Below are 24,501 nucleotides of genomic sequence, written 5' to 3' on the forward strand. Positions count from 1 at the left end.
AAGTCAAACATTTTACAAAAAAAAAAACATAATAGGTATACCAAGCATAAAAAATGGCAACTATAAAAAATGAACACAACAACAACATCTAAAACAACAAAACATGTTCAATAGTTTCTTAAAACAAAAATATCAACCTTTTCTTTGACACCTAAAACATTAGAAAAATTGTATCTTTGAGCTTTACAATCAAAATGAAACAAACATAAATGAACAGAGTAAGAAGAAGAACAACAACAAAAAAAACATTTGATAAAAATACAACAAAAAATAAAGTACATCAACAACAACTTCAGTCAACCTTCAACAACAACAATGAAAAAAAAAAGATGAACAAAAAATTTAAAACTTAAGCTGCTGTGAAGAAGAAAAAAGAAGAAGCATTAAAAAAATATCTACGACCCAAAACTTTTGTGAACCTTCAATAACAATCAGCCAACAAAAATAAACAGCCAAAAAAAAATTAAAAACACTTACGTTGGTATGAAGAAGTAGGAAGAAGAAGCAATGAACTTGAAGAAGAAGAAGAAGAAGAAAGAAAGCAAAAGAAGGAGAGGAAGAAAGATAACGGAAGAAGAAAAAAAATCAAGTACCTCGACCACAATTAAAAATCCGTTATGAAAAAAACACATAATACATTATTTATTGTTCTTCTATATTCATAAAGAATATAAATATATAAAAAACTTATAAGATAAAAAAATAATATTTTATTTATCAAGTGAGACAACATACAAGAAATGAAAAAGGATAAATGAAAGCAAAAAATAATGAGTTTATGTCAAACTTTTTTTTTCTTCAAAAAGAAAAAGAAAACATATGAGAATGAGTGATGTTTGTTAGAATAAAGTAGAATATGGTCCTAATATTGATTCCGATAATCAATCATAAACTCATAAACAATATCCCATACTGATAATCATGTTGTAAATACATTGGCGGAAGAAGGTTATGACATAGGGGAGCCATGGCTCCCCCAACCATTTTTTTTTATTTAAAAAATAATATTTATATATTATTATTTTATTTATATTAATTGATTTTTATTTTATTTTATTTTTTACATATTTAAAAAAATATATTTATATATTATTACTCTATTTATATATTATTACTTTATTTATATGTTATTACTTTATTTATATTAATTTAATTTGAATTTTTTTTTAAATTTAAAAATCACATTTTTTTCTCTATTATAATTTCTTATACTTTTTTATTTGGTTTTTCTCTTCCGTGCTTCCATTTCTTTCTCTCATTTTATTTTTATCTCAATTTTCATCATCATTTCCTTATTATTTTCAAAATTAAATTGCACTACGACAAAATTGAAGAGTTAATGAACATTTTGGACTCAGCAATTTCTTCTTGTGAGTAAGTTCATTTTTTCCCTTCTTTTTTTTAATCAATTTGTTTTCCTCTTGTATATGGCTTTTCTATGCTCTAGGCATATCTCTATCTGTTAGAGATCATAAAATCATGCTTTAATTGTTGATCAAACTCTTCTTTGTGTAGATAGAGCTATTTTAGGCTTTGAAGTTGTGTAAGGGAAGAGCAAGATTAGGAATCTACTATAAGGTAAGGGAAGCTAAATCATTTAGAAGTTATTAGTTTTCTTAAAATATTGAGTCTTGCTTTTAAGATTTAATTTGAGGTATTCATAATTTTTTTTTTTTTTTGTAAAAGAATTGACAAATTTATATTAGAAAAAAATATGATAAAGAGTAAAAGAATTTATTCTTTTTTCAAGAGGAAGACTTGTGATGAAGATGAAAAAAATGCATCTACATCGTCTAAAATTGAGAAACTTCATGATAATCTAAATATTGAAGAAAACGAAAAACAACTCTGTAAGGTTCCTAAAGTTACATATAATGAATTTGAAAATACTTTAGAACGTGATCCGGGGAAGCGTCTTCAAATCTGACAATACCCACCAAATCAAATTGATGAGGTACGAATGGCTTATCTAAAATGGGATCCATATCAAATGCATCTAGAAAATTATCCGTTGTCTGGAAAGATGATCATCCAAGAAGATTTCAGTACACATGGTTTAGCTTATTTCCTTCATGGTTAGAGTATTCACCATTAAAAGATGCTACATATTGCTTACCGTGCTATCTTTTTAGTAAAAAACCAAGCGGACGACCTGACTTAGATGTTTTCATTGTTACATATAATTGAGTTTATTTTTATTGAATTCTAATTGGCAATAAGTTGATTGTCGTTAACATGTTTTAACTTTTTGAATGTTTTTTTATAGGTTTTAAAAGTTGGAGGAGCATTTTGACTAAAGGTAACTTTTGTTTTTTTTTTTATATATTATTGTTGATGATAAACTTTATATTACTCTTTCATATATATTATTATTTGGATTATATTGTCATGAGTGCTTATTTTGAATAAAAAATGATGTAAGAAATTAATTTTTTTAATTAAAAAACAATTTATATATAACAAATATAATTTGGCCCCCCTAAAATTTTTGATCAAGTTCCGCCACTGTGTAAATAGTAAACAGAAGCATATCTGAATTGGCCATAAGGATGATATTAGAGCATTACTGATATAGTGATCTTCCTCCTGTAGAGCAGCTTTATTTCTCTTTGGTCTTCTCACTTGATGGGGATAAAAAGAAAGGAAAAGGAACTTGAGAAGTACGTTATGACTCAGTGTGCTCTCAGAAGGGGATTACGACCATTTATAAACTAAATTACTTAAGTTTTAGTATTTCTAATTTGGCCCCTCATCAAATTAGAAATTACTAAATGGTCTCTACACAATATTTATTTTCATGACATATGCCTTTAGCCAAATCTTTAATTTAGTCATATCACTTTATTATTTGGCTTAATAAACCCTACAATTTTTGAAAAACTAAAAAGATAATGAGAAGGAAAATAAAAACTATCTTAATAAATATTTGGTTTAATTACTCTTTTTTATTCTTGTTTTTGTTTAAAATTCACTAATTTGTTTAGTTTCAATTAGGTTTTGATTTATAAAAAAACTAATGCAATTTAACTTTTTACGATAAATTTCGTTAAATATCTTGAAATGGATCAATAATTTTTACATTAAAATTAAAACTCTTAATATGGATGAGTTGTTTTATTGGTGTAATTAACATCATCATAATGTTAATCTTTAGACAAAAACATAACCTAAAGAAAAATTAAACCTAAATATTTTTATTCTTTATTATATTTAATTTTATGTCTCATTATCTATTAACATTAAATGTTGTGTTCTAAAAAAATAAAAAAATACATAATTTAATTTTTATCAATTTCTAAAATATACTACCTATAATTTTAAATATATATATATATATATATATATATATATATATAAATTTTAACATTTTTCATACCATAACCCCTCTCTGCTCCTAAAAAATCCGTCCCTGTCACGAAGATTAGAGTGGAAAGCAAACAAATTACAATAATATATAAGGATAAGTTGAAAGCATGACCAACACACTAAAAGAGTGAAGAGATATCAGTTGTGAAGCTTGTAATTTTACTCTTTAGTAATCCACCTTTTTAAATTCAAATAATTAACCACAATAAAAATTGATTTTCTAATTTCGTCCTTTTAATAATTATTTTTTTGAATTCTTATAACTATTTGGCTAGTAAAAAAAACACATGCATGTATTTGTTTGTGATCACTTTCTTTTATGATGACAAAAAAAAAATTATTATTATTATAATTACAAAAGTAAATTTAAATAATTTTTATAATTTCATTGTATGTAATATTTCTTCAAATAAATTTTTTTATTATAACAGTTATTTTTAGTTTATAAAAATAGTTACATTTTAGAAAAAAAACTGTAAAATTAAAAAAAAAATTACATAAAACGTAAAATTAGTAAAACACTGATTTTAGTTTAAAAATACACTTGAATGATAAAATTAAAAACAAAATATATATACCAAAAGGGGAAATGTCTTTATACAAAAATATTAATATAAAAAAAAGTATACAAATTATTTTTAATAAAAATTATTTATAATTTAATAATTTTTTCTACAATAATATATATATATATATATATATATTAGATATGAAAAATTATATGCCTAACTCGTATGAAAAAAATTTATTATAATATAGTTGTTTTATTTGTTTCTAAGTTGTCTTTGTTGTTATTAAAATTATACAATTAAAAGTAATATAAAAATAGTTAAAAATATAAATACATAGGGGTGGACATGTATCAGTTTATCTGTATAAGGGAATGTGGTTAGTTTTATAGGGATGGACAACCAACCCACTTGCACGTGGACATGCATACCACCTATTATTAAATTAAGAAAATTATAATAATTTCGCCAAACCTACACACAAAACAAAAGCTGTAATTTATAGGAAAATCATTAATGAAACAGTTACTATTTTTGTTTGTCCTAGGAAAAGTGTGCTAACAACAATGTATTAGTTCGGTTCGATCATCATCATTACGAGAGTGGTTTGTTGAAGGAGAACAACAGAGAGGAAGGTGCATTTTTATGTGAAGTGAACCCATTTGCCAGCACACACACAAGACCATGCCACTCTTGTGAGATAAACGAAAGGAGAATTTTTTTTTTTTTTTTTTCTATAGTCCGTACCTTACCCTATGCAGTTCCTCTTACACCGTCCATTGTCCTAGTTCACCCACCAGTATCCCCAATTTCCAAGGGGACCCCTTTTTTCCACTGCATTTTTGAATCCTCCTTTTAGTGCAGTTAAGCGATAACTAACCTCTAATGATCATAATAAGCGTTAAATGCACATCGAGACAGTTTCAGCAAGTTTCTCTCACCCATTACCCCAAATGTTGTTTTCCCTCTCTGGGTTTCACTCACCGTGTCCCGATCTGGTTGGGTTTGAGCTTTATCTGATGAGAAAAGTGAGAAAAGTTCCGATTCTTGGGCGTGATTGGCAAGTTGGTTCCCCAACAGATCTGAGTCTCTGTAAAGATGTGTGCTTTTTGCATTTATCTTTCTGTATCTCATACCTTTTTTGATGGATGAATTCTTTTTCCTTTTGTGTCTGACTTTTAAACTGTGCATTTGTGGCAGATTTGCAGAAAGGATCTCCTTTGTATATAATTTGGTACCATTCTTGATTCTTTGTTCCGCTGAACCCGGAACACATGATTGGCAAGGTTGTCTCTAAGGTTGTCGAATCTGGTTAGCTTGATGAAGTTTTCGATCAATGTGGTCCAATAGGGAAAGTTAGTTAGGGTGAATGGATGATTGTGAATCAGGGCAAGCATCAAGGAAGAGCAAAGCCGCGGAGAGCCCAAGAGTAAGACCACCGTTGGTTCTGGCAGAAAAGAACAATGCAGCCACAACAGCCACCACCAGGCGTTCGACAACAAGGGAAGTTAGTTCTAGATATAGGTCACCTACTCCTGCTACTCCATCTAGTACTCGTAGATGTCCATCACCAAACCTTACAAGAACAACCTCTGCATCAACCTCATCAACAACCTCGTCAACCTCACAGTTGTTTCCAAAGAGGTCTCTCTCTGCAGAAAGGAAGAGGCCTTCAACTCCTCCATCTCCAACTGCACGAAGACCTTCTACACCGACCAATGATTCATCTGGGGATGGGAAATTGTTGTCCAGAAGGGTCGCAGGTACAGGTAGTCGTTTGCCAGACAGTCTATGGCCTTCCACTATGCGAAGTCTGAGTGTTTCTTTTCAGTCAGATACCATTTCCATACCTGTTAGCAAGAAAGAGAAGCCGGTTGCTAGTGCTTCTGATCGCACTCTGCGACCGTCTTCAAATGTGGCGGCGGCGGCGGCGCACAAGCAGGCTGAAACTCCAACCGGAAGAAAGCCTACGCCAGAGAGAAAGAGGAGTCCTCTCAGAGGGAAGAATGCCTCTGATCAGTCTGAGAATTCAAAGCCAGTAGTTGATAGCTTGTCTTCTCGGTTGATAGATCAGCATCGTTGGCCCAGTAGGTTATCTGGGAAGGTTTTCTCTAATGCATTGAACAAAAGCTTTGATTGTGCTGCGATGAACAACACTTCAGTTTCTTCACCGAGAAGGTTGTCTATATCAGATGAATCATGTAAACCCTTGCAAAGGTCTTCTAGTGATGCTGTAAGACTGGTATCACTTGTTGGAAGTGGCAGGGTGAGATCAGTTGATGACTGCTCTCCACGGGAATTGAGACCTCACAAATCTGCTTCTGCAACTACAATTGCATTGGCTGGAGTCAGATCTCAATCCTTCTCAACAACTCCAGGATCACGAGTGTCTTCACCTAGTAAGACCTCAGTGCTATCCTCTTCTACTTCAAGAGGTGTCAGTCCATCTAGTTCAAGACCGTCAACTCCTCCTTCTAGAGGGGCCAGTCCGTCTCGAATTAGGCCAACCAATTCATCCATTCGATCAAACAATTCAATTTCAGTGCTCAGCTTTATTGCTGATTTTAAAATGGGGAAAAAGAGTGCATCCTACATAGAAGATGCTCACCAATTACGGCTTCTCTACAATAGATACTTGCAATGGAGGTTTGCCAATGCAAGAGCTGAGGATGTTCTTTATATCCAAAACGCAATTGTGGAGGTATTAATGTCTATTTTCGGCTTTGTATATGATGGTTTGTATCATATAATTTGCCTAATTTGTTCTTACAAAAATCCTTAATTAATGGTGCAGAAAACTCTCTATAATGTATGGATTACTAGTTTGTCCTTGTGGGAGTCTGTGCTTAGGAAGAGGATCAATCTTCAGCAGCTGAAGCTTGACCTTAAGCTGAATTCTGTTTTGAATGATCAGGTAATTTTTTTAATAAATGTATTAATTTTATGCCAGCTTTATTGTTGATTATACATTGTAGCTAATTTAATTCCAGGCAATTAATAGTGAAAATATAAGTAATGCAATATTGTTGTTTTGCTTCTTAAACGAGTTTAAATTTTTATGAACTAAAAGCTTTTGATTCTGTTTGTTTAGAGTTTTGGAAGGAGTAGAATAGAAATATCTGAAATAGAGGGTTTATCTTTGTGATTAGATATCGGTCATGAGATTCCAATCTCACTAGAGTGTGTGATTCTATTTTTCTCCGTCTTTTTAATTGTTTCCAATTTCAAGACTTAGCCATGCATTTTAAATGTGAGCCTTTTGACAATGACTGAAGCTGATGACCTATCTTGATGATTGGGCTGTACTTGAAAGAGACCATATTGATGCTCTATCGGGAGCCGTGGAAGATTTGGAGGCCAGCACTCTTCGTCTTCCTGTAACTGGAGGAGAAATTGTATGTATGCGTAGGATGTTTTTTTATTTTTTGGTCACTGAAGATGAAACAATGACTTCATTTTTGTATCTGCTTTTACAGGCAGATATTGAGCATTTGAAGGTTGCTATCTGTCAAGCAGTTGATGTCATGCAAGCAATGGGATCTGGTATCTGTTCCTTGCTCTCAAGGGTGAGTTAGCTGTTTTCTACAAAGATTTGTGTAGTATATATTAACAGTGATTGAAATTAATATACCAAATTAACTTCAATAATTTCGATCATTGCCTAGCACGTGTGTGTCTACTATTGTCTAAGCCAATATGTCTTTTTACATTTAAACCTTTGTTTTTCAGCGGTTGAAAATTGCAGATTTTAACTTTTTCTTCCTTTGATATCCAAATTTGTAAAATCAAGCAATTGAATATTGTTAAAGGCCTAACTGTAAATTTTTTTATCATGGTCAGATTATGAGGTCTATTCTTGGTTATCACACCATTGTTTTTTTGTCTGTGCTAGGTTGAGGGCATGAACAGTTTAATTTCTGAAGTTGCTGTCATAGCAGTTCAGGAAAAGACCATGCTTCATGAATGTGAAATGCTAATGGCTTCAGTAGCAGCTATGCAGGTGAGTTATGGTATATGTTTTCTAGAAAATGAGTTATGCTCTCAAATTTCTCAACTCAACCATATATTGCATATGGCCATAAATTAGTTGCAAATATATTTCAATTTTAAGAATCGTATTACTGATGACTACCAACTTACCAAGCATATCTTGGCACCCCTGAACTTGATTGAACCCCTTGGCAACCAATCTGGCTTTATATTTATTAACCGTTCCATCAACATTTTCTTTTACTTGAAAAACCCATTCACAACCAAGTGCCCTCCTGTCAGGGGTTAAAGAAACCAGATGATAAGTGTTGTGAATAAGAGCATCATATTCTTGTTTCAAAGCAGAAACCCAATTTGGATTTTTCATAGCCTGTGTAACACTAGAAGGTTCAATGTTCAATTTCAATTGAATACGCAAGGAGACACAAGATTCAAAAAATTAAAGCTACACATCACTACACTTCCAATTCTCACTTCACCAGATTTTGCTCTACCATTTTGTTTTGGAAACCGATACCCAAACCTACTACACAACACTAGAATGATCTGTCACCTAACCAAGTACCTACCCACAAAACAAACTTGCTTACTAAAGTGGTTGGTACAAGGGCCAAATGCTACTAGCCCCACACGTCCAATTAGATTAAGGATTACATTTAAAACAAGAGAGAATCTAATGGTGTTATTTTATTTTCACTTCTTTCAATGTTTTTAATTGTAACAAGGGTACATCACTGTGGCCCAAGAACTGCTGGTATTTATTGTTCATGAACAATTAAACATGGAAGTTTTCTTATAGTCTTTATAGCTTGGTGTTTTCCGCAACATAGCTTCCATCTAGGATTACCGTAGCAAAAACCTAACAAAACCAATGTCATTTTTCATTTCATTTCCTTACTCTTGCTAATGTTTTGGATTCATTGGTCTTTGATTTTGTTCTGCCTTTCTCTGATGATATCAACATACTTTAAGAATAGTGAAAATTTGCTGAAGATGCTTTTTGGAAGAATATATCTGTTCACATTGCATTCCCTTGTAGCATGACCCTTTGTTTCATTTTCTTTTTTGAGATATTGTAATATGTTTTATCATGCATTTGATGCATAAATAGAATAGAATGCAATTCTTCATCACCATCATTATCACACTGGTATCACTTTCTCATTAATTTTCTCAAAACCAGGTTGAGGAAAGTAGCCTTTTGACTCATCTTATGCAAATCAAGTAAGCTTTGGGGGCAAACAAGTAACCAATTTGGGAGAACCTGACCTGCTGCTTAGCTAACAAGTTATAACTCATTCCTTTCTGTTTCTGCCATAGTATCCATATCTAAAATCTTTCAGGTTATTTACTTTGTAAATTTTCGAATAGGTTTTTTTTTTTTTTTTTCCAGTTAAACATGCTGGAATCCATAGTTTTATTACCCCTTTTTTCTTCTTCTTTTCCCCCAATACTAGAGGCCATAGGTTTCGACTTGTAATTTTTTTACTAAGATAAGGAAAAGGAAATGAAAAGCAATGGAACAAAATATCATTCAAATTTATGTTTTGCTATTACCATATTTATCAATAGTCATGTAATTTTACAGCACAAAAACATCTCTGTTGAGGTTATAAGTTACACAAGTTGGCTTTTGCATATTAAACTGTAAAATGCCAAATAATATATTTTAAGAACAATTGGTTGTAGATACTGAATACAACAACTGTGAAAGTGTAATGTTTAATATTATTCATACCATATACGATTCCCATTAATATATTAGATGTGAGAGTAAATCTGTATCCATTTTTTCTTCAAAAGAAAAAAAACTGTATATCTAATCATTTTAAGCAGCATAAAATATTGAATGAACAATCAGATTTAATACTTTTTGATAAATTATAGTTTTGAAATTTAATAGTTTAAGAAAAGGGTTAACAATCAGATTTTCATGTCTATATATTATTCTGAACAAAACTTTACTAAGAGTTTGTGAAAGATTAAAATCAAAATTGTACAATATAAAATTAAAGAATGTTAACAATTTGTTATACATAATAATTAAACAATTATATGGTTAACAAAAAAATATATATTGTCATTATATATAGTCTTATAAAAGTATAAAAAATATATTTTTGAACAATATTGATTTTATATAACACTACATAGTTATAAAATATATGATAAAATCAATTAATTTATTATTATGGTTATTTTTAATAAATATTTTAAATATAAATAAAATAAATAAACAGAATGAGTGTTAATTTATCAATAATTTCTATTATAAAATTAGAGAGGATGAATATAATATAAGATCTCATAAAAAGATGAGTGTAACTTCCTACTTAAACTATTCTATGTTTTACTTATAAAATTTCAAAACTTTAGTTTTTTTAATTTTCATAATTTCTCATTTTGGTTTTAGGCATGAAAATGTTGATTTTGATTCTACTTTTAAATTTCATGCATAGAATTTGGTTATTAAAAAGTTTATATTTCTTTTACATCTGAGTGATGAATATATCTTACTTAAATAAGGAGGGGAGAATATGTAATAATGAAAAATATATTTTGAAATCCAAATTTTTTTTATTCTCGTGTGATATTATTTTCATTATTTTTTTATTTTCTTTTTCTACTTACAAATATAAAGGTTTATTGTATTTATGACCATTTTATTTTTATATAAATGTCAAATAGTGTCAAATATTTTTTTTTTAAATAATTATCAAAGTGATAATCAAGTTTCCTATATAAATGTCAAATTGTGTCGAGTATTTCTTTTTCAAATAATAATTGAAATAATCGAGTTTTCTAGATACATGGAATGTTAGAAGACTCTTTTTGATTACAACTGTTAAAACAGGTAACTCGTTTCGATCCAGTTCGACTCACCACAGATTGATCATTTAGTGAGTCAACCCAATCCGGTATACTTATTAGCAAGCCAAACAAATTCTAACCCGATCAGGTACACCGCGGATTAGTGAGTTAAACAGATTGACTCACGGACTCACTTAATTAAAAAAATATAATTTTTTCATTTATTTTTAAGTCAAAATTATATTATAATTCTAATTAAAATCTAAATAAATTTTTGGTCCTACATTAAATATGTTATATCATAAGTAAATGTAAAATAATCTTTTTGTCATTATTGGAGTAAGTAACCTTGTAAGATATTTTAAGTTTATAATATTGTTGGTTCATCACGTAAGACTTCAATTAGTCTTATTATAATTAATTATAGTCAGATGAAACCGTGTGAATACTTAAAATAACTCAGATTATTTAGACAATTATTCTTCTCATGTCCAATTTAATCTTTTTTCAATATTTCTTTAGAGTATCTCTGACCAAATCCCAAAGTTAGTTAAGTAATATTTGATGAAATGAGGTGGGTGAAGATTTTATATTCGAAGTAAAGAAATTTGATGAGAGGTTTTCAACGAAACATTTAATTATTAATTGTTAATTGAGATGAATCCTTCATGCTTAACACTGCTCTATAGTTTATTCGTAAAACATAGAAAAACTCGATCACTGTATAAAAACTTCCGATTGGAAAAACTGGGCCAAACAAATTTTGATATTTATGTATTCAAATGTGGTGATGTTTATCACTAATTTTCGAATTAACTATAGTTTTAATATCATTTTGAACTAAATGTATTTTTAATTTTTATATTTAGACATAAAATTAAAATTTGTATTTGTTTTAAATATAATAAAATTTAATTTTTAAATTTTGAAAATAAGTAAATATAGTCTTTCTAATTAAATTGTGTGAAATTGTTTTAAGTGTTAAATGACATTCTAATTCTTTTAAGTGTTAAATAATATTTGTTTGAATTATTTATATTATTTGATGAAGTTAATTTAAAAAATTAAATTTATTTATTTTTAAATTTTGAAATCAAGGTGGAATAGACATATTTTAATTTTATATTTAAATTTAGACTATAAAAGTAATTTATTAGTAAGTAGATATAAAGAGATGTTAAAAGAATTTATATCCGCAGATAAAACTTAGTTTTATACTCGTATGATAACCACGCGAGTAGATAAATCATTATATTTAGGTTTAAATAATTATTTGGTCTTAGTTTTTATTCGTTTTTTTTAATGTAGTTATATTTTTGTTTTTTTTTTAATTTGGTTTTAATATTCGTCAAATTTATTTAATTTGGTCATTTTTCGCTAACACCATTAAAATAGTTAATGAAATGTGAACAGTAATCATCACATGTCATTTTGTATTTTGTATTTTTAAATTTTTTTAAATTTTTTCTAAATTTTGTTTATTTTAAAAAGATGTACACGTGTGAAGCTCATATCATGTCACATGTCATTTTGTGATTTTTAATTTTTTTAATTAAAAAGAATTCACGTGTCAAGTCAATATCATGTCACATGTCAAGGTCAATTTTTAATATTCAATTTGGTCCTAATATTTGTTATTTGTCTTTAATTTGGTTATATTTTTTTTAAATTAAACATTTTTGTCCCTCTTCAATTTGAGACAAAATTTAATTTATATATAAATGTTATATGGATATTTTTATTAAAATGCATATTTTTATTAAATATTTTTAATTTAAAATTAGAGTTAGTTTACAATTAAATATTTTTAACCTCTTAAAATTTTAAATTAATAAAAATGTGCATTTTAATAAAAATATCCATATAACATTTATATACAAATTATATTTTGTTTCAATTTGAAGAGGAACAAAATTGCTAATTTTTTTTTTAAAAAATGATCAAATTGAAAACAAATACGGAATGTTAAGACCAAATTGAATATAAAAAACTGACTCTGACACGTGGCATGATATTGCTTGACACGTGGAATTTTTTTTAAATAAAAAAAATTAAAAATCACAAAATGACACATCGCATAATATGAGCTTGACACGTGTACATTTAAAAAATAAAAATAAAAAAAGATTAAAAAAATTAAAAATAAAATAAAAATAAAATAAAAAAGTCACGTGACAGTTATTGTTCACATTAACTGTTTTAACGATGTTAACGAAAATGACCAAATTGAATAAAATTGACGAATATTAGAACTAAATTGAAAAAAAAAAGTAGGACCACATTAAAAAACCGAAAAAACTAAGACCAAACCATTATTTAAGCTTTATATTTATATTTGTGATACCAATATTTTTTATAATCTAATTTAAATTAAAAAATTAAAAAAAATACATGATTAAAATATTAATACATTAATTATCAATTTTGAATGTATTATTTTTTATTAATTGATTGTAAAATATAATATTTTTTTTATAAAACGTAATTTAAATTTTATTTAAATGAGTTATTTATTTTTATTTAAAATTTGGGAGTATTATATATTATATTTTTTAAAACTTATGAATAAAATATATTTTGAAGTATTATATTTTTAAATAGCATTAATTAGCATAGGAATGTGTAAACAGGTACAGAAGTGTTAGAATATTAGAAAACTGCTAACTGTACAACTTTGTGCTTGCATGTAAGTTTCTCTTCTTCTTCCTCTTCCATATCTATCTATGTTAAGTAAGTATGTAAGTACTTAATCATCATCAATAACCCTACTTCTAACTTCAAAGATGAATCTGGGGATGGGTTCTGTGTGTATTAAGATGTGAGTTGGGTCTTTACACACCCACATTTCATTTTAATTTATCCCTTATATTTTATTTATTTATTTATTATTATTTTTTTCTTTTTTATTTTGAATCACTGATAAGGGAATAACTCCATTATTCCTGTGGAACACGAATATTAAGCATCTTACTGAAGATATGCTTTTTACAGGGATTCGTATTTAGAAACTCTGAAATTTCTCTCACACACCCTCAAGCCTAACGATTCTACCACTTCTGTTGGTGAAACCCTTTTGAATATCCCTTAGATTGATCTAGTGGTTAAGAACGCTGGTGTAAAAGTCAGCACTGTTCAGAGTCAAAATTATTCGGCGCACAGTGAAGTTTTTTATGATTTCTTTAATGGGAGGCTGACGCGCACATTGCCCACACGTGCGTTTATCTTTCTCGTTTTTTCCCTATTTTTTTCGGAGATCCGAGGGACTGTGTCGTAATGTCTGTAATTTCTGTGCCGCTGCTTGCACCTGGTTTGTTGTCTCCAATTTCTCTGTTGATTTCAATTTGTTTATTGTTACGGCGGTCGTAATTCATTACAGTGAGTTGAGAACTTTTGACATAACAAGAAAATTGTTTCAATTTTCGTATGTTTGCCTTTACTTTCTGTCTGAAAATTTTCAAGTTTGACTGGATGGGGAGTAATGACTGTTTTGCACTGCTGACTCAATCTTGTAATTTCTGGAGAACAATGATGGTTAGGTTTCATATCATTTTCAATTTTAACTCGAAATTTGTCAAATTGTTAAACTTAAGTTTGTCTGAATGGGAAGCAATTATGGTTTTGCAGACTTGAAATTTCTTATCAATATGATTTTAGATTTTCCTTCGTTTTATGTGAGTACTTGTTTGATTATCCCAGGCAGTTAAAAAATGTGGAATATAATTTGCTTTTATGATTTTTCTCGGTCAATATATTGATTGCTACAAGTCAAAGAATTAGTAAAAAAATCTTCTGCTGATTTGGTTGTGATATAAAGGATGGATGCTTTAATGGGTTAATACTGGATAGTCCTTGGTGAACAGGGAACTGCATGCTGCTTAGTTTTGCTTGAGTTATGTCTTGAAACTTAACTTGAAATGAGAGGAAAAGAAAATGATAACTGTTTTTGCATACTGAATTTGACAAAAGAAGTTCATTTAGAATACAATCTGAGTTATTGTGTGTGATGGTGTAGAAAGTATGGAGGCTGAAGCATCGATTCCCTCAGATTCACTCCGGGTTCAGATTTCCAAATTCACTATCTCCGCCACTGAAGCATACAAAAGAAAGCCAATCCATTATTGGATTTTTCTTGTTCTTGGGATCTTGGCAATGCTTGTGGCATTTCCTGCTTCCAGCATTCTGTCTCGTGTTTACTATGATAATGGTGGGAAGAGCAAGTGGATCATATCTTGGGTGGCTGTTGCTGGATGGCCCTTAACTGCATTGATACTGTTTCCTTCATACCTTATCAGTAAAACCTTTCCCACACCTCTCAACCTTAAACTGGTTCTGTCTTACATCGTTTTGGGTTTCTTTAGTGCTGCTGATAACCTCATGTATGCTTATGCTTATGCTTACCTCCCTGCATCCACTGCCTCACTTGTAGCATCATCATCCGTTGTGTTTTCTGCACTGTTTGGATACTTTCTAGTGAAGAACAAAGTGAATGCTTCAATTGTAAATGCTGTTTTTATCATAACTGCTGCATTGACCATCATTGCCTTGGACTCAAGTTCAGACAGGTATCCCAACATCACTGACAGAGAATACATCATGGGATTTGTGTGGGATGTTTTGGGATCTGCTCTTCATGGGCTTATTTTTGCGCTCTCAGAGCTGGTCTTTGTGATGTTGTTGGGAAGAAGATCCTTCATTGTGGTTCTGGAACAGCAAGTCATGGTTTCTCTGTTTGCTTTTCTGTTTACCACTGTAGGAATGATTGTGAGTGGTGATTTTCAGGGAATGGCACATGAAGCTACCACTTTCAAAGGTGGTAGAGCTGCTTATATTCTTGTTGTTATTTGGGGTGCAATCACTTTTCAATTGGGGGTGTTGGGAGGCACTGCTGTTATTTTCTTGGGTTCTACTGTGCTAGCTGGTGTGCTTAATGCAGTAAGAACACCCATAACTAGCATTGCAGCTGTTATTCTGCTGAAGGACCCTATGAGTGGTTTCAAGATCCTCTCGCTAGTGATCACCATTTGGGGATTTGGCTCGTATATCTATGGCAGTTCTATGAGTGAAAAAAATTCATGAGAGTGTAGCTGTATATTCCGGTTCATAAGATTCTCCTTAGATGTTGAAGGACGTGATTGTTGTAAAGTACGTATATAGTAACTCATGGTGTGGTTGTTTTAGTTTTATATTAATTACAATTCTATAGTTGAAAGATCATCATGAGGGAGTGTAACTATATATTCCACTTCTCAACATTCTCTTTATGAACCAGTGATTTATGATCCTTGTATGTGATATACTGTCTCATCTTTCAAATGCTCTTCATTACTCTTTTGAAGGTTTTTTATCGAGTTTTAACCTACCACTCTTATCACCCTTAAATCATCTATTTTAACTTTTTGTAATGATGTGATATAATGATCTAAAAATGATAAAAGTGATAGGTTAAAAGTAGGTAAAAAATATGGATTAAAGTATCATTATCGAACATCATACTTCCTTCACTACCTTCACCATTGGTAACGTAGTCCATAACACTGTTATCCAACTTTCAAACTGGAACCCTTAACACTGTTGCAATGACAAAAATCAAAATTTTGACACTCCATTTGCACTTTTTAAACTACTAACATGTAAACATTCTCCCACAAAATTCTTAGAATCACATCTTTGCTCTATTTGAAATCATTAATTTGATTTTTACTTAACAGTTCTATAATGCATCTTCAATTAGGATTGTTCGATTTGTTTTTTTCTCAATTATTTTTAGAAATTCACTAATTCTAGTCAAGGAACTACATTAATGAAATTTCCTCATGATTGTTATAAAATACACATAAATCACGAATTTTCTTCTCACAACCTATTATTACCAAATTCCGAAAGTCTCATGATTGAGTTCTATCAAGGGCAACTATTCTTCCGATTTCTTAAATTTAGAATCGGGTGTTGACTTTATGGAATAAACAATGGGTCAAGAGGGATTTCTCTTGTATAAGGGATTTAGGTGAACAAGTAAATAAAAATATAAGAAAATATGTGAGGAATTTTATGAAGACAATATGAATTTCAATGAGATGTTCTATTTTGGTTATGTTATTATTTAAGCTTGCATGATTTTATTTTGAATAATAATTTTTTGATTCATTTTTAATTTATTATTCAAATTATTCTTACATCATCACATTACATCAATAAACAAAATTTTAAAAAATAATTAAGAATAATTGAAATTATAAATTAAAAATAAGTTAAAATATCATTATTTTTTATCTTATCAATTATATCTAATTATTAGTGACCGAATATTATCATTAATATATGTTAGAGATAATATGTCACCAGAAACAAGACAATGCCACTTAAATGTCGTCATGTTTCGAAGGCTTCAAAAGCATAATTTTTTGTTTTTTTCCTTTCTAAATGATTATTCATAAATACAAACATTAATGATAGACTAATGATTACTCAAAGCAAATAGTAGTAAAATCTCAACCTCACTGACACAAATGTAAAGATTTGGCTTTCCATAAATAAATTGTAATAAATTGACATTATCAAACTAGTTCATTCTCAAAATAAAAAAACTAATCATCCATCAATTTTTTAAAAATAACCACTCGAATTTTGAGTTAAAAAACTTATATGCATACCCGTTATTGAGATATTCAAATTTATAGATGCTCTGATTATTACAAATAATTAAAATATTCAAATTTATATGTATTGTGATATTACAAAAATTAAAATTAAACACAGTTATTCGTTAATTATTAATGCAAAAAATTAAGTACTGAATTAAAATCCAAAATTCAATATTACATTATTTATTTACAAAGATTACATTTTTTATTGTTTAACATTACTATTCAAAGTTCAAAATTTCAAAACACACATGATATCAATATCAAAGGGAATATTAGTTTAATATGCAATTATTTATTATATTTACCATTTATGTCATACTTACCTTTTGTTTTTCATTCTATATATAATAAAATTAATTAAAAAATTTAATAATTGAGGAATCCAGTTATTTCGATAGTAAATGACGTTAAACTTCCATATTACTAAACTGACTGTTGAAATTAGTTAAGTAATAAAAGTATTTAATTCATTCTTAAAAAATCATTACTTATCCATCCTCTTCCCTTTATCATCACTAATATGTATTTACTAATTATTTTAATATAGAAAAAACAACAGTATGAAATTTTTTTATTCATAAATAAACACCATTTTTTTCCATGAAAAATATTACTCTACTTTTATTAAAATTATTAACTTTATATTTTAATTAATGTTTTACTAATATAAACTATAATTATTTAAAATGTTTATTAATTTTTATAGATAATTATATAGTGAACAATAAAACATATTTTTATACCATTAATTTTTAGATACATAACTTTAATTTCTATCCAGCACGTATTCTACATAATATATATATATATATATATATATATATATATATATATATATATATATATATATATATATATATTTATATGTTTAGTATTTTATAACTTTTTATTTATTCTAATTGAACAAGAATAAACTTTTTTTGTATTTATTTTAATTGAAAATATAATGAATTATCATTTTGAATAATTAATAAATATAACATTTTTATTCATAATTTTTGTAAAAGATCATCATATTTCTGAAACAATTAAATAAAAAATATTATAAACATATGTTTTATGATTTAGTATGTAGTTATCTATAAAAAAAATACTTATTAATACTTTAAAGAATTACATTTTAGATTATTAATAAACTAATTAAAATATAAATAAATATTATAGACGTTAATCATTTTAATAAATTGATAATATTATATTAAACCGATAATATTATTTATAAGGAATAGAGAGAAAATATTAATATTAACAAATATAAATACATTAAAAGATATGTGTTAATTGTTGCGTTAGATATATTTTTGGTCCTTAACTTGTGAAAATTGGAATTAGTTCTTCTTTGAAATTTTGGACCAATCTAGTCTTTCAACTTTAGAAACGCAAAAAAATTTAGTTATTTTAATCAAATTTTGTTAAGTTTATTTGACGTTTTAAATATATTTCATGATAATATAAACTTAACAAAATTTGGTTAAAAAGACTAAATACATACATTTATAAATATGAGTTAGTCTAAAGGTACGAACAGAGACCGATTTCAATTAACAGTTAAAAACTAAAAACATATTTAACCCATAATTCTTTAATGAAAAATTAAACACATTTATTATTTTAATAATTGAACAATCAATTTAAAATAAAATAAAACATTAAAATTAAAAATATTATTACAATAAATTAGATTGATACACCCAAAAGAAACTCAATAAGTTATTTCTATCTTAATTTTCTAGCATCCTTGTAGTAGAACGCGTTTCTTCAACCTGGGAGAAACAACAGGTACCTTTCTCTCACGGCCATGTTTTTCTGTGTTCTTTCAATCGAATTTCCTTTTTCTCGATTTGTTCAACGTAATAATCATCACCGACAACGAATTACCCGTTATAATGTTTCGCCGGTCTAGTATTTAGGTTTTTGAGAACCTGAAAAAAAAAATCGCATTTTTTCCTCTTGTTATTCATTCTTTGTTAATCTTGATTGATGAACAGGAAAATTGAAAGTCATCAAGGATGTTAGAGCAGTTACTGATATTTACAAGAGGAGGGTTAATCCTCTGGACATGTAAAGAACTTGGGAACGCTCTGAAAGGTTCCCCTATAGATACCTTGATTCGTTCATGTCTTTTGGAGGAGCGATCCGGTGCGGCATCATACAATTATGATGCTCCTGGTGCTTCCTACACCCTTAAATGGACCTTTCACAATGAACTTGGCCTTGTGTTTGTGGCTGTGTACCAACGGATTCTTCATCTCTTGTATGTGGAAGATCTGCTTGCTATGGTGAAGCGTGAGTTTTCGCAGATCTATGATCCCAAAAGGACTGCTTACCCTGATTTTGATGAGACCTTTAGGCAGCTAAAGATGGAGGCTTTGGCCCGTGCCGAAGATTTGAAGCGATCGAATCCAAATCCTGTTGCTGGGAATGTTAAGAAGCAGGTGCAGGGGAACAATAAATCGGGATTAGAGGGAGGGAATAAGAAGAAGAGTGGTGGTGTGGCAAAAGAGGGTGGTGGGAAAGATGGTGACGGTGGCAATGGACGGAGGTCTGAGAATGGGCACTCCAATGGAAATTTTGTTGTTGCTAAAGATGCTAACCTGAGTAGTGATGTGAATGGTAGACAGAATGGAAGTCCCAATGTTGGGGCTTTTGATGTACATAAGCTTCAGAAGCTTAGGACCAAAGGTGGGAAGAAGGTAGATAATGCTGCTGCAAAGGCTTCCAAGGCAGAGCCAAACAAAAAAGTCATAAAGAAAAATAGGGTGTGGGATGATGCTGCTACTACGGAAACTAAATTGGACTTTACAGATCATTCTGCAGAGGACGGGGACAGGAACATAGATTATGTGGTTGCTGATCAAGGTGAAAGTATGATGGATAAGGAAGAGATAGTTAGCTCTGAAAGTGAGGAGGAAGAAGAGGAGGAGGAGAATGTGGGAAAGAAGAGAAAGCCTGATGCCAAAAACAAGGGTTGGTTTTCATCCATGTTCCAGAGGTAAGACAATCCTGTGTATACTTTATATGTTTTCTACTTTCCTAGGGCTATTGTTTATCTTTTTGTTAAGCTCTCTGAATATCTTGCTGGAATTATCTGTAGTTTAACGTAAACTGTATTGATTTGTAACCACATATTACTACGGGGTTTTGCAGTATTGTGTTATTAGCTTTTGCTGCAATATTGTGTTGCAAACAGAATTATCTTCTGTAAATTTTCTTTAATTACAACCTTGTTGGTAAATAATCAGCTCATTATCATGAAAGATTTAGAAGTTTATATGCATGCATCGTCAAGAAATCCTTAGTTCACTTTGTATATTGTAATGCAATTAAATTGTTCTATCACTTTACCCGCAAGTTTAGGAATGGAGGTAGAGGGGGTAACAAAATAAATAGTTTGAAAGTTTGCCCTCTTGCATGATGAATCTGGTTTCATTGTGGATAAACAAGGGAAGCTATCTTATCTCCAGTCCTGCCTTCTTTTTGTTCACTGAGGTTAAGCATAAGACCAAACGAAATGTTTACCGAGTCCTAATATGCTGCTGCCATGCTCTTAAAAAGAAAACGAAATGTGGAATTCTACTACTTATTCTTAATGGAGGCTATTTATTGCATGAAAAAAGACCTACATGTTATTATTTGATTTCAAAGCTTAATGGCAAGGATGCAGATAAATTGAACTGTGTTTTATCCTCAAGTATTTTCTGTTATTTAGATTTCAAATTCCCTTAACATATATATATATTAAGGAAAGGAGGAGTTTGAAAATATATGCTTAAATATCTGTAATTTGAATTTAAACAGGTTAGTTTTTAGGAGTTTATTTTTAATGTTTCAAATGTTGAAATATTGATTAGATAAAGAGAAAGATATTAGGTTATTGTTTAGATTTGGGAATTAATGACTGTGATAGTTAGCATTTGATTTTTTGTGCTACATGTTTGTTCTCTATACATAGAGCCCATTAATAAAATATTGTTGAAGCTCCACATAATACATCTCTTATCCTTCTAAAGCATCTTTTTAAAACATAAAAGCCAACACAGCTTCTGTTCATGGCTGACTAAATTTAAACTTCTTGTTTAGTTTTTACAATTTGTATCTTATATTTTCATAATTTCTCTGAAATGACTAATTAGAACATTTTCACATATCCCCTGGTGCAGTATTGCAGGGAAGGCAAATTTGGAGAAGTCAGACTTAGAACCAGCTTTGAAAGCTCTAAAGGATAGGCTCATGACCAAGAATGTGGTATGTGTTTCTACTCAACATTCAACAGAATTATTTTTCTTTTCTTTCTGTATATCTTAATGGTTATCTGTTGGGTTCTTTACGTTAGCCAATACTATTTGCATTCTATGTCTCTTTTAGGCTGAGGAGATAGCTGAGAAACTCTGTGAATCAGTCGCAGCAAGTCTTGAAGGCAAAAAGCTGGCTTCATTTACAAGGATATCTTCAACAGTGCATGTTGGTTTCTGTCCTCTTTCATATATACATGTGTTGCTGCCTTTACTTTATGAGCTTACATGTATAACATTCACACTAATGGTATACTAAAAAAATACTACTGTAGGCGGCAATGGAAGAAGCTCTTATTCGAATTTTAACTCCTAGACGTTCTATTGATATACTGAGGGATGTGCATGCTGCCAAAGAGCAAAGGAAACCATATGTTGTTGTATTTGTTGGTGTTAATGGTGTTGGAAAATCTACTAATCTAGCTAAGGTGGGGTGAACCATATTGTTTCTCAATACGTTCGAGATTCCATATATACGCATTTCTTTTTTTACTAGAATAAGGTGATTTATTTTGTGTCACGTTGTAGGTTGCTTATTGGCTTCTGCAGCACAAGGTCAGTGTGATGATGGCTGCCTGTGACACATTTCGATCAGGAGCTGTTGAACAGCTGCGGACCCATGCTCGGAGACTTCAGGTTTGTGTTAATTTTACTGCTTAAAGATTGATGTAGTTCTATAACCTTCATATTCTTATTTTCCTAGTTCATGGCAAAGTTCTTTAGTAGAGGCATGCGTATGTTCTTACAAGTTCCTTGTTTCAGATACCTATATTTGAGAAGGGCTACGAGAAAGATCCTGCCATTGTAGCAAAAGAAGCAATTCAAGAAGCTTCACACAATGGTTCGGATGTGGTTCTTGTTGACACAGCTGGTCGTATGCAGGTACTTATTTAGTTATTATCTTGGTCATGAATCTGATTATTGTATCAGATTTTTGGGTCATTTATATGAAGATCGCTGGCATATAAGTACTATGAAACTCCGATAATTGGCATGCCTGTTTTTGTTCTTTTCTTTTAGTGGGATGGAGGAACACATATACATAATATGGGGATGGTGTTTATTTATTTGAATGCTTTTCTGTTCATCTAACCGTTGCTGCTGGTTTCAGGATAATGAACCACTTATGAGAGCACTGTCAAAACTCATCTACCTTAACAATCCAGATCTTGTCCTGTTTGTCGGAGAAGCACTGGTTGGTAATGACGCAGTTGATCAGCTTTCGAAGTTCAATCAGGTATATTGTTCATATTTGCTCAATATTTCCCATCTAATGCTTTTTCTTCCCTTACCTTTAATGATTTAACTAGACTATAATGACAGTGCAAAGATATTTATGTTGACATATGATGCAAAGGTACTTTAAGTTATGTCACGTATCTGTATTTGACTTGTATACATACATGTCTGATACATTAGGATATTTCAATGATATCTATCATTGAAGTATCTAATTTATAAAATACCGATACTTTTCTAATTTTAATAATTTATAAGCTTTTGTGTTTTCAATATTTAATACATATAATTTTAATTTGGATTCATACAATAATAATCATATAATTAACCTCAACTGTCTTGTGTCACCTTAGAAATTAGCCGACCTTGCAACATCACCCAACCCAAGATTGATTGATGGGATCTTGCTCACCAAGTTTGACACCATTGATGATAAGGTACGTGAATTCAGATTTTTTTTTGAAGAATGTATGAATTTTTCAGCTAACATGAAATGGTCGTTAGTAGTGTTTTTTTTTATACTATGGTTTCCTTTTTCAGGTAGGAGCTGCACTTTCCATGGTTTACATTTCTGGAGCTCCTGTGATGTTTGTGGGCTGTGGACAGTCTTACACTGACCTCAAGAAACTCAATGTCAAATCAATTGTGAAGACTCTTCTTAAATGAGGGCACAAAGTTCTTTATTTTCCCTTGAAATCTTGTAAACCTGTCTTGTGTTTCTGTTTGATGACGAACTCGTTGATCCCGTTGACCCTATTACTTTGTGAGAAAAAAACTGGCTTTGACTTTGAGGCATGGTTTGTTTTAGATTAAGGTTGTATTTGGTCAACAATTGTCCTTGCTTTTGGTAAGGGTGATAAAAAAATACCTAAACCTCAACAATCCGAAAAAATAACGAGTTTTGGGTGGATTCAGGCTATAATAATGGGTTTACAAGAATTAAAATGACCATTTTATCTTTTGAAAAATTGACATATAGATTACATGTTTCGAAAACTTTCCGGAACAAAGTTTCTTGGAATTTTCAATTTTTGTTTTTTGAAACAGAATTTTCAGAATATATGTAATGTAGTTTGGAATGAATTTTTCGTAATAAAAGTTTTGGAACACATGAATGAAATGTATTTTAGTTCTAGAAAGAGATTTTGTGAACAATTATTTTTTCTACCGTCTAAAATACAATTTTGTTTTTCGGATCATTCTTAAGATTCACTCTGCTTCTTGAATTTTAATATGAAAAATAAGAAAAAAATTAGGAAAATTGTGATTTGTTTCGAGAAAAGCCCTTGGATGTGCGTGGCTGCATAAAATCAAATACAAAAAAATACAAAAAATAAGTGAATGCGACTTTTTATATTTTGGTTCAAGAATCATGTTTCCAGTAATATTCTGGATTAATTATTCTGGAAGGTGGCTTAATTAGTGTTTTAGAATGGTCATTCCGGAACACCTTTCTAAAATGCACATTTCAAAACATGATTAACTTATAAATTTATCTATATATTTAGGTATATAAATTCATATATTCAAATTTCGTCCTAAAAAGACTATTTTATATTTCATTTTTCATTATTGAGCTTACACTTAAACTAAAGCATTTTCGATATAAACCAAGATAATTTCGGTTGGGGTCCTTCTTCCATTTATTTG

General features: G+C 29.9%; 3 protein-coding genes across 7 annotated transcripts; all 3 read left to right on the plus strand.

Moving 5' to 3' along the window:
- Positions 1-4,434: 4,434 nt before the first annotated feature.
- On the plus strand, positions 4,435-9,404 carry LOC114164860 (AUGMIN subunit 8-like). 2 transcript variants are annotated; one of them, XM_028049630.2, is made up of 7 exons: positions 4,446-4,975; positions 5,076-6,576; positions 6,670-6,789; positions 7,151-7,270; positions 7,352-7,441; positions 7,768-7,875; positions 9,049-9,404. In XM_028049630.2, the coding sequence occupies exons 2-7, from the start codon at positions 5,245-5,247 to the stop codon at positions 9,091-9,093; spliced, it is 1,815 nt and encodes a 604-aa protein (XP_027905431.2). In that variant the 5' UTR covers positions 4,446-4,975; positions 5,076-5,244; the 3' UTR covers positions 9,094-9,404. The 2 variants fall into 2 exon arrangements, 1 of the variants encoding a protein (XP_027905431.2); XR_014984731.1 differs by lacking the exon at positions 9,049-9,404 and having other exon boundaries at positions 4,435-4,975; positions 7,189-7,270; positions 7,768-7,881.
- Positions 9,405-13,614: 4,210 nt separating this feature from the next.
- Positions 13,615-15,955, plus strand: PUP5 (purine permease 5). Of its 4 annotated transcripts, none has more exons than XM_028049164.2 (2): positions 13,615-14,207; positions 14,689-15,955. In XM_028049164.2, the coding sequence occupies exon 2, from the start codon at positions 14,694-14,696 to the stop codon at positions 15,750-15,752; it is 1,059 nt and encodes a 352-aa protein (XP_027904965.2). In that variant the 5' UTR covers positions 13,615-14,207; positions 14,689-14,693; the 3' UTR covers positions 15,753-15,955. The 4 variants fall into 4 exon arrangements, with proteins under 4 accessions (XP_027904965.2, XP_027904964.2, XP_027904966.2 ...); XM_028049163.2 differs by having other exon boundaries at positions 13,615-14,051; XM_028049165.2 differs by having other exon boundaries at positions 13,615-13,888.
- Positions 15,956-19,012: 3,057 nt separating this feature from the next.
- On the plus strand, positions 19,013-23,642 carry LOC114163898 (uncharacterized). The gene is made up of 10 exons (XM_028048277.2): positions 19,013-19,099; positions 19,309-20,312; positions 21,481-21,565; positions 21,686-21,781; positions 21,888-22,040; positions 22,141-22,248; positions 22,375-22,494; positions 22,724-22,849; positions 23,205-23,288; positions 23,392-23,642. The coding sequence occupies exons 2-10, from the start codon at positions 19,330-19,332 to the stop codon at positions 23,515-23,517; spliced, it is 1,881 nt and encodes a 626-aa protein (XP_027904078.1). The 5' UTR covers positions 19,013-19,099; positions 19,309-19,329; the 3' UTR covers positions 23,518-23,642.
- Positions 23,643-24,501: the final 859 nt, after the last annotated feature.

Source organism: Vigna unguiculata, chromosome 9 (genome assembly GCF_037176805.1).
Source record: "Vigna unguiculata cultivar grain cowpea cultivar isolate G323 ecotype 2 chromosome 9, ASM3717680v1, whole genome shotgun sequence".
NCBI classification, from domain to species: Eukaryota; Viridiplantae; Streptophyta; class Magnoliopsida; order Fabales; family Fabaceae; genus Vigna; species Vigna unguiculata.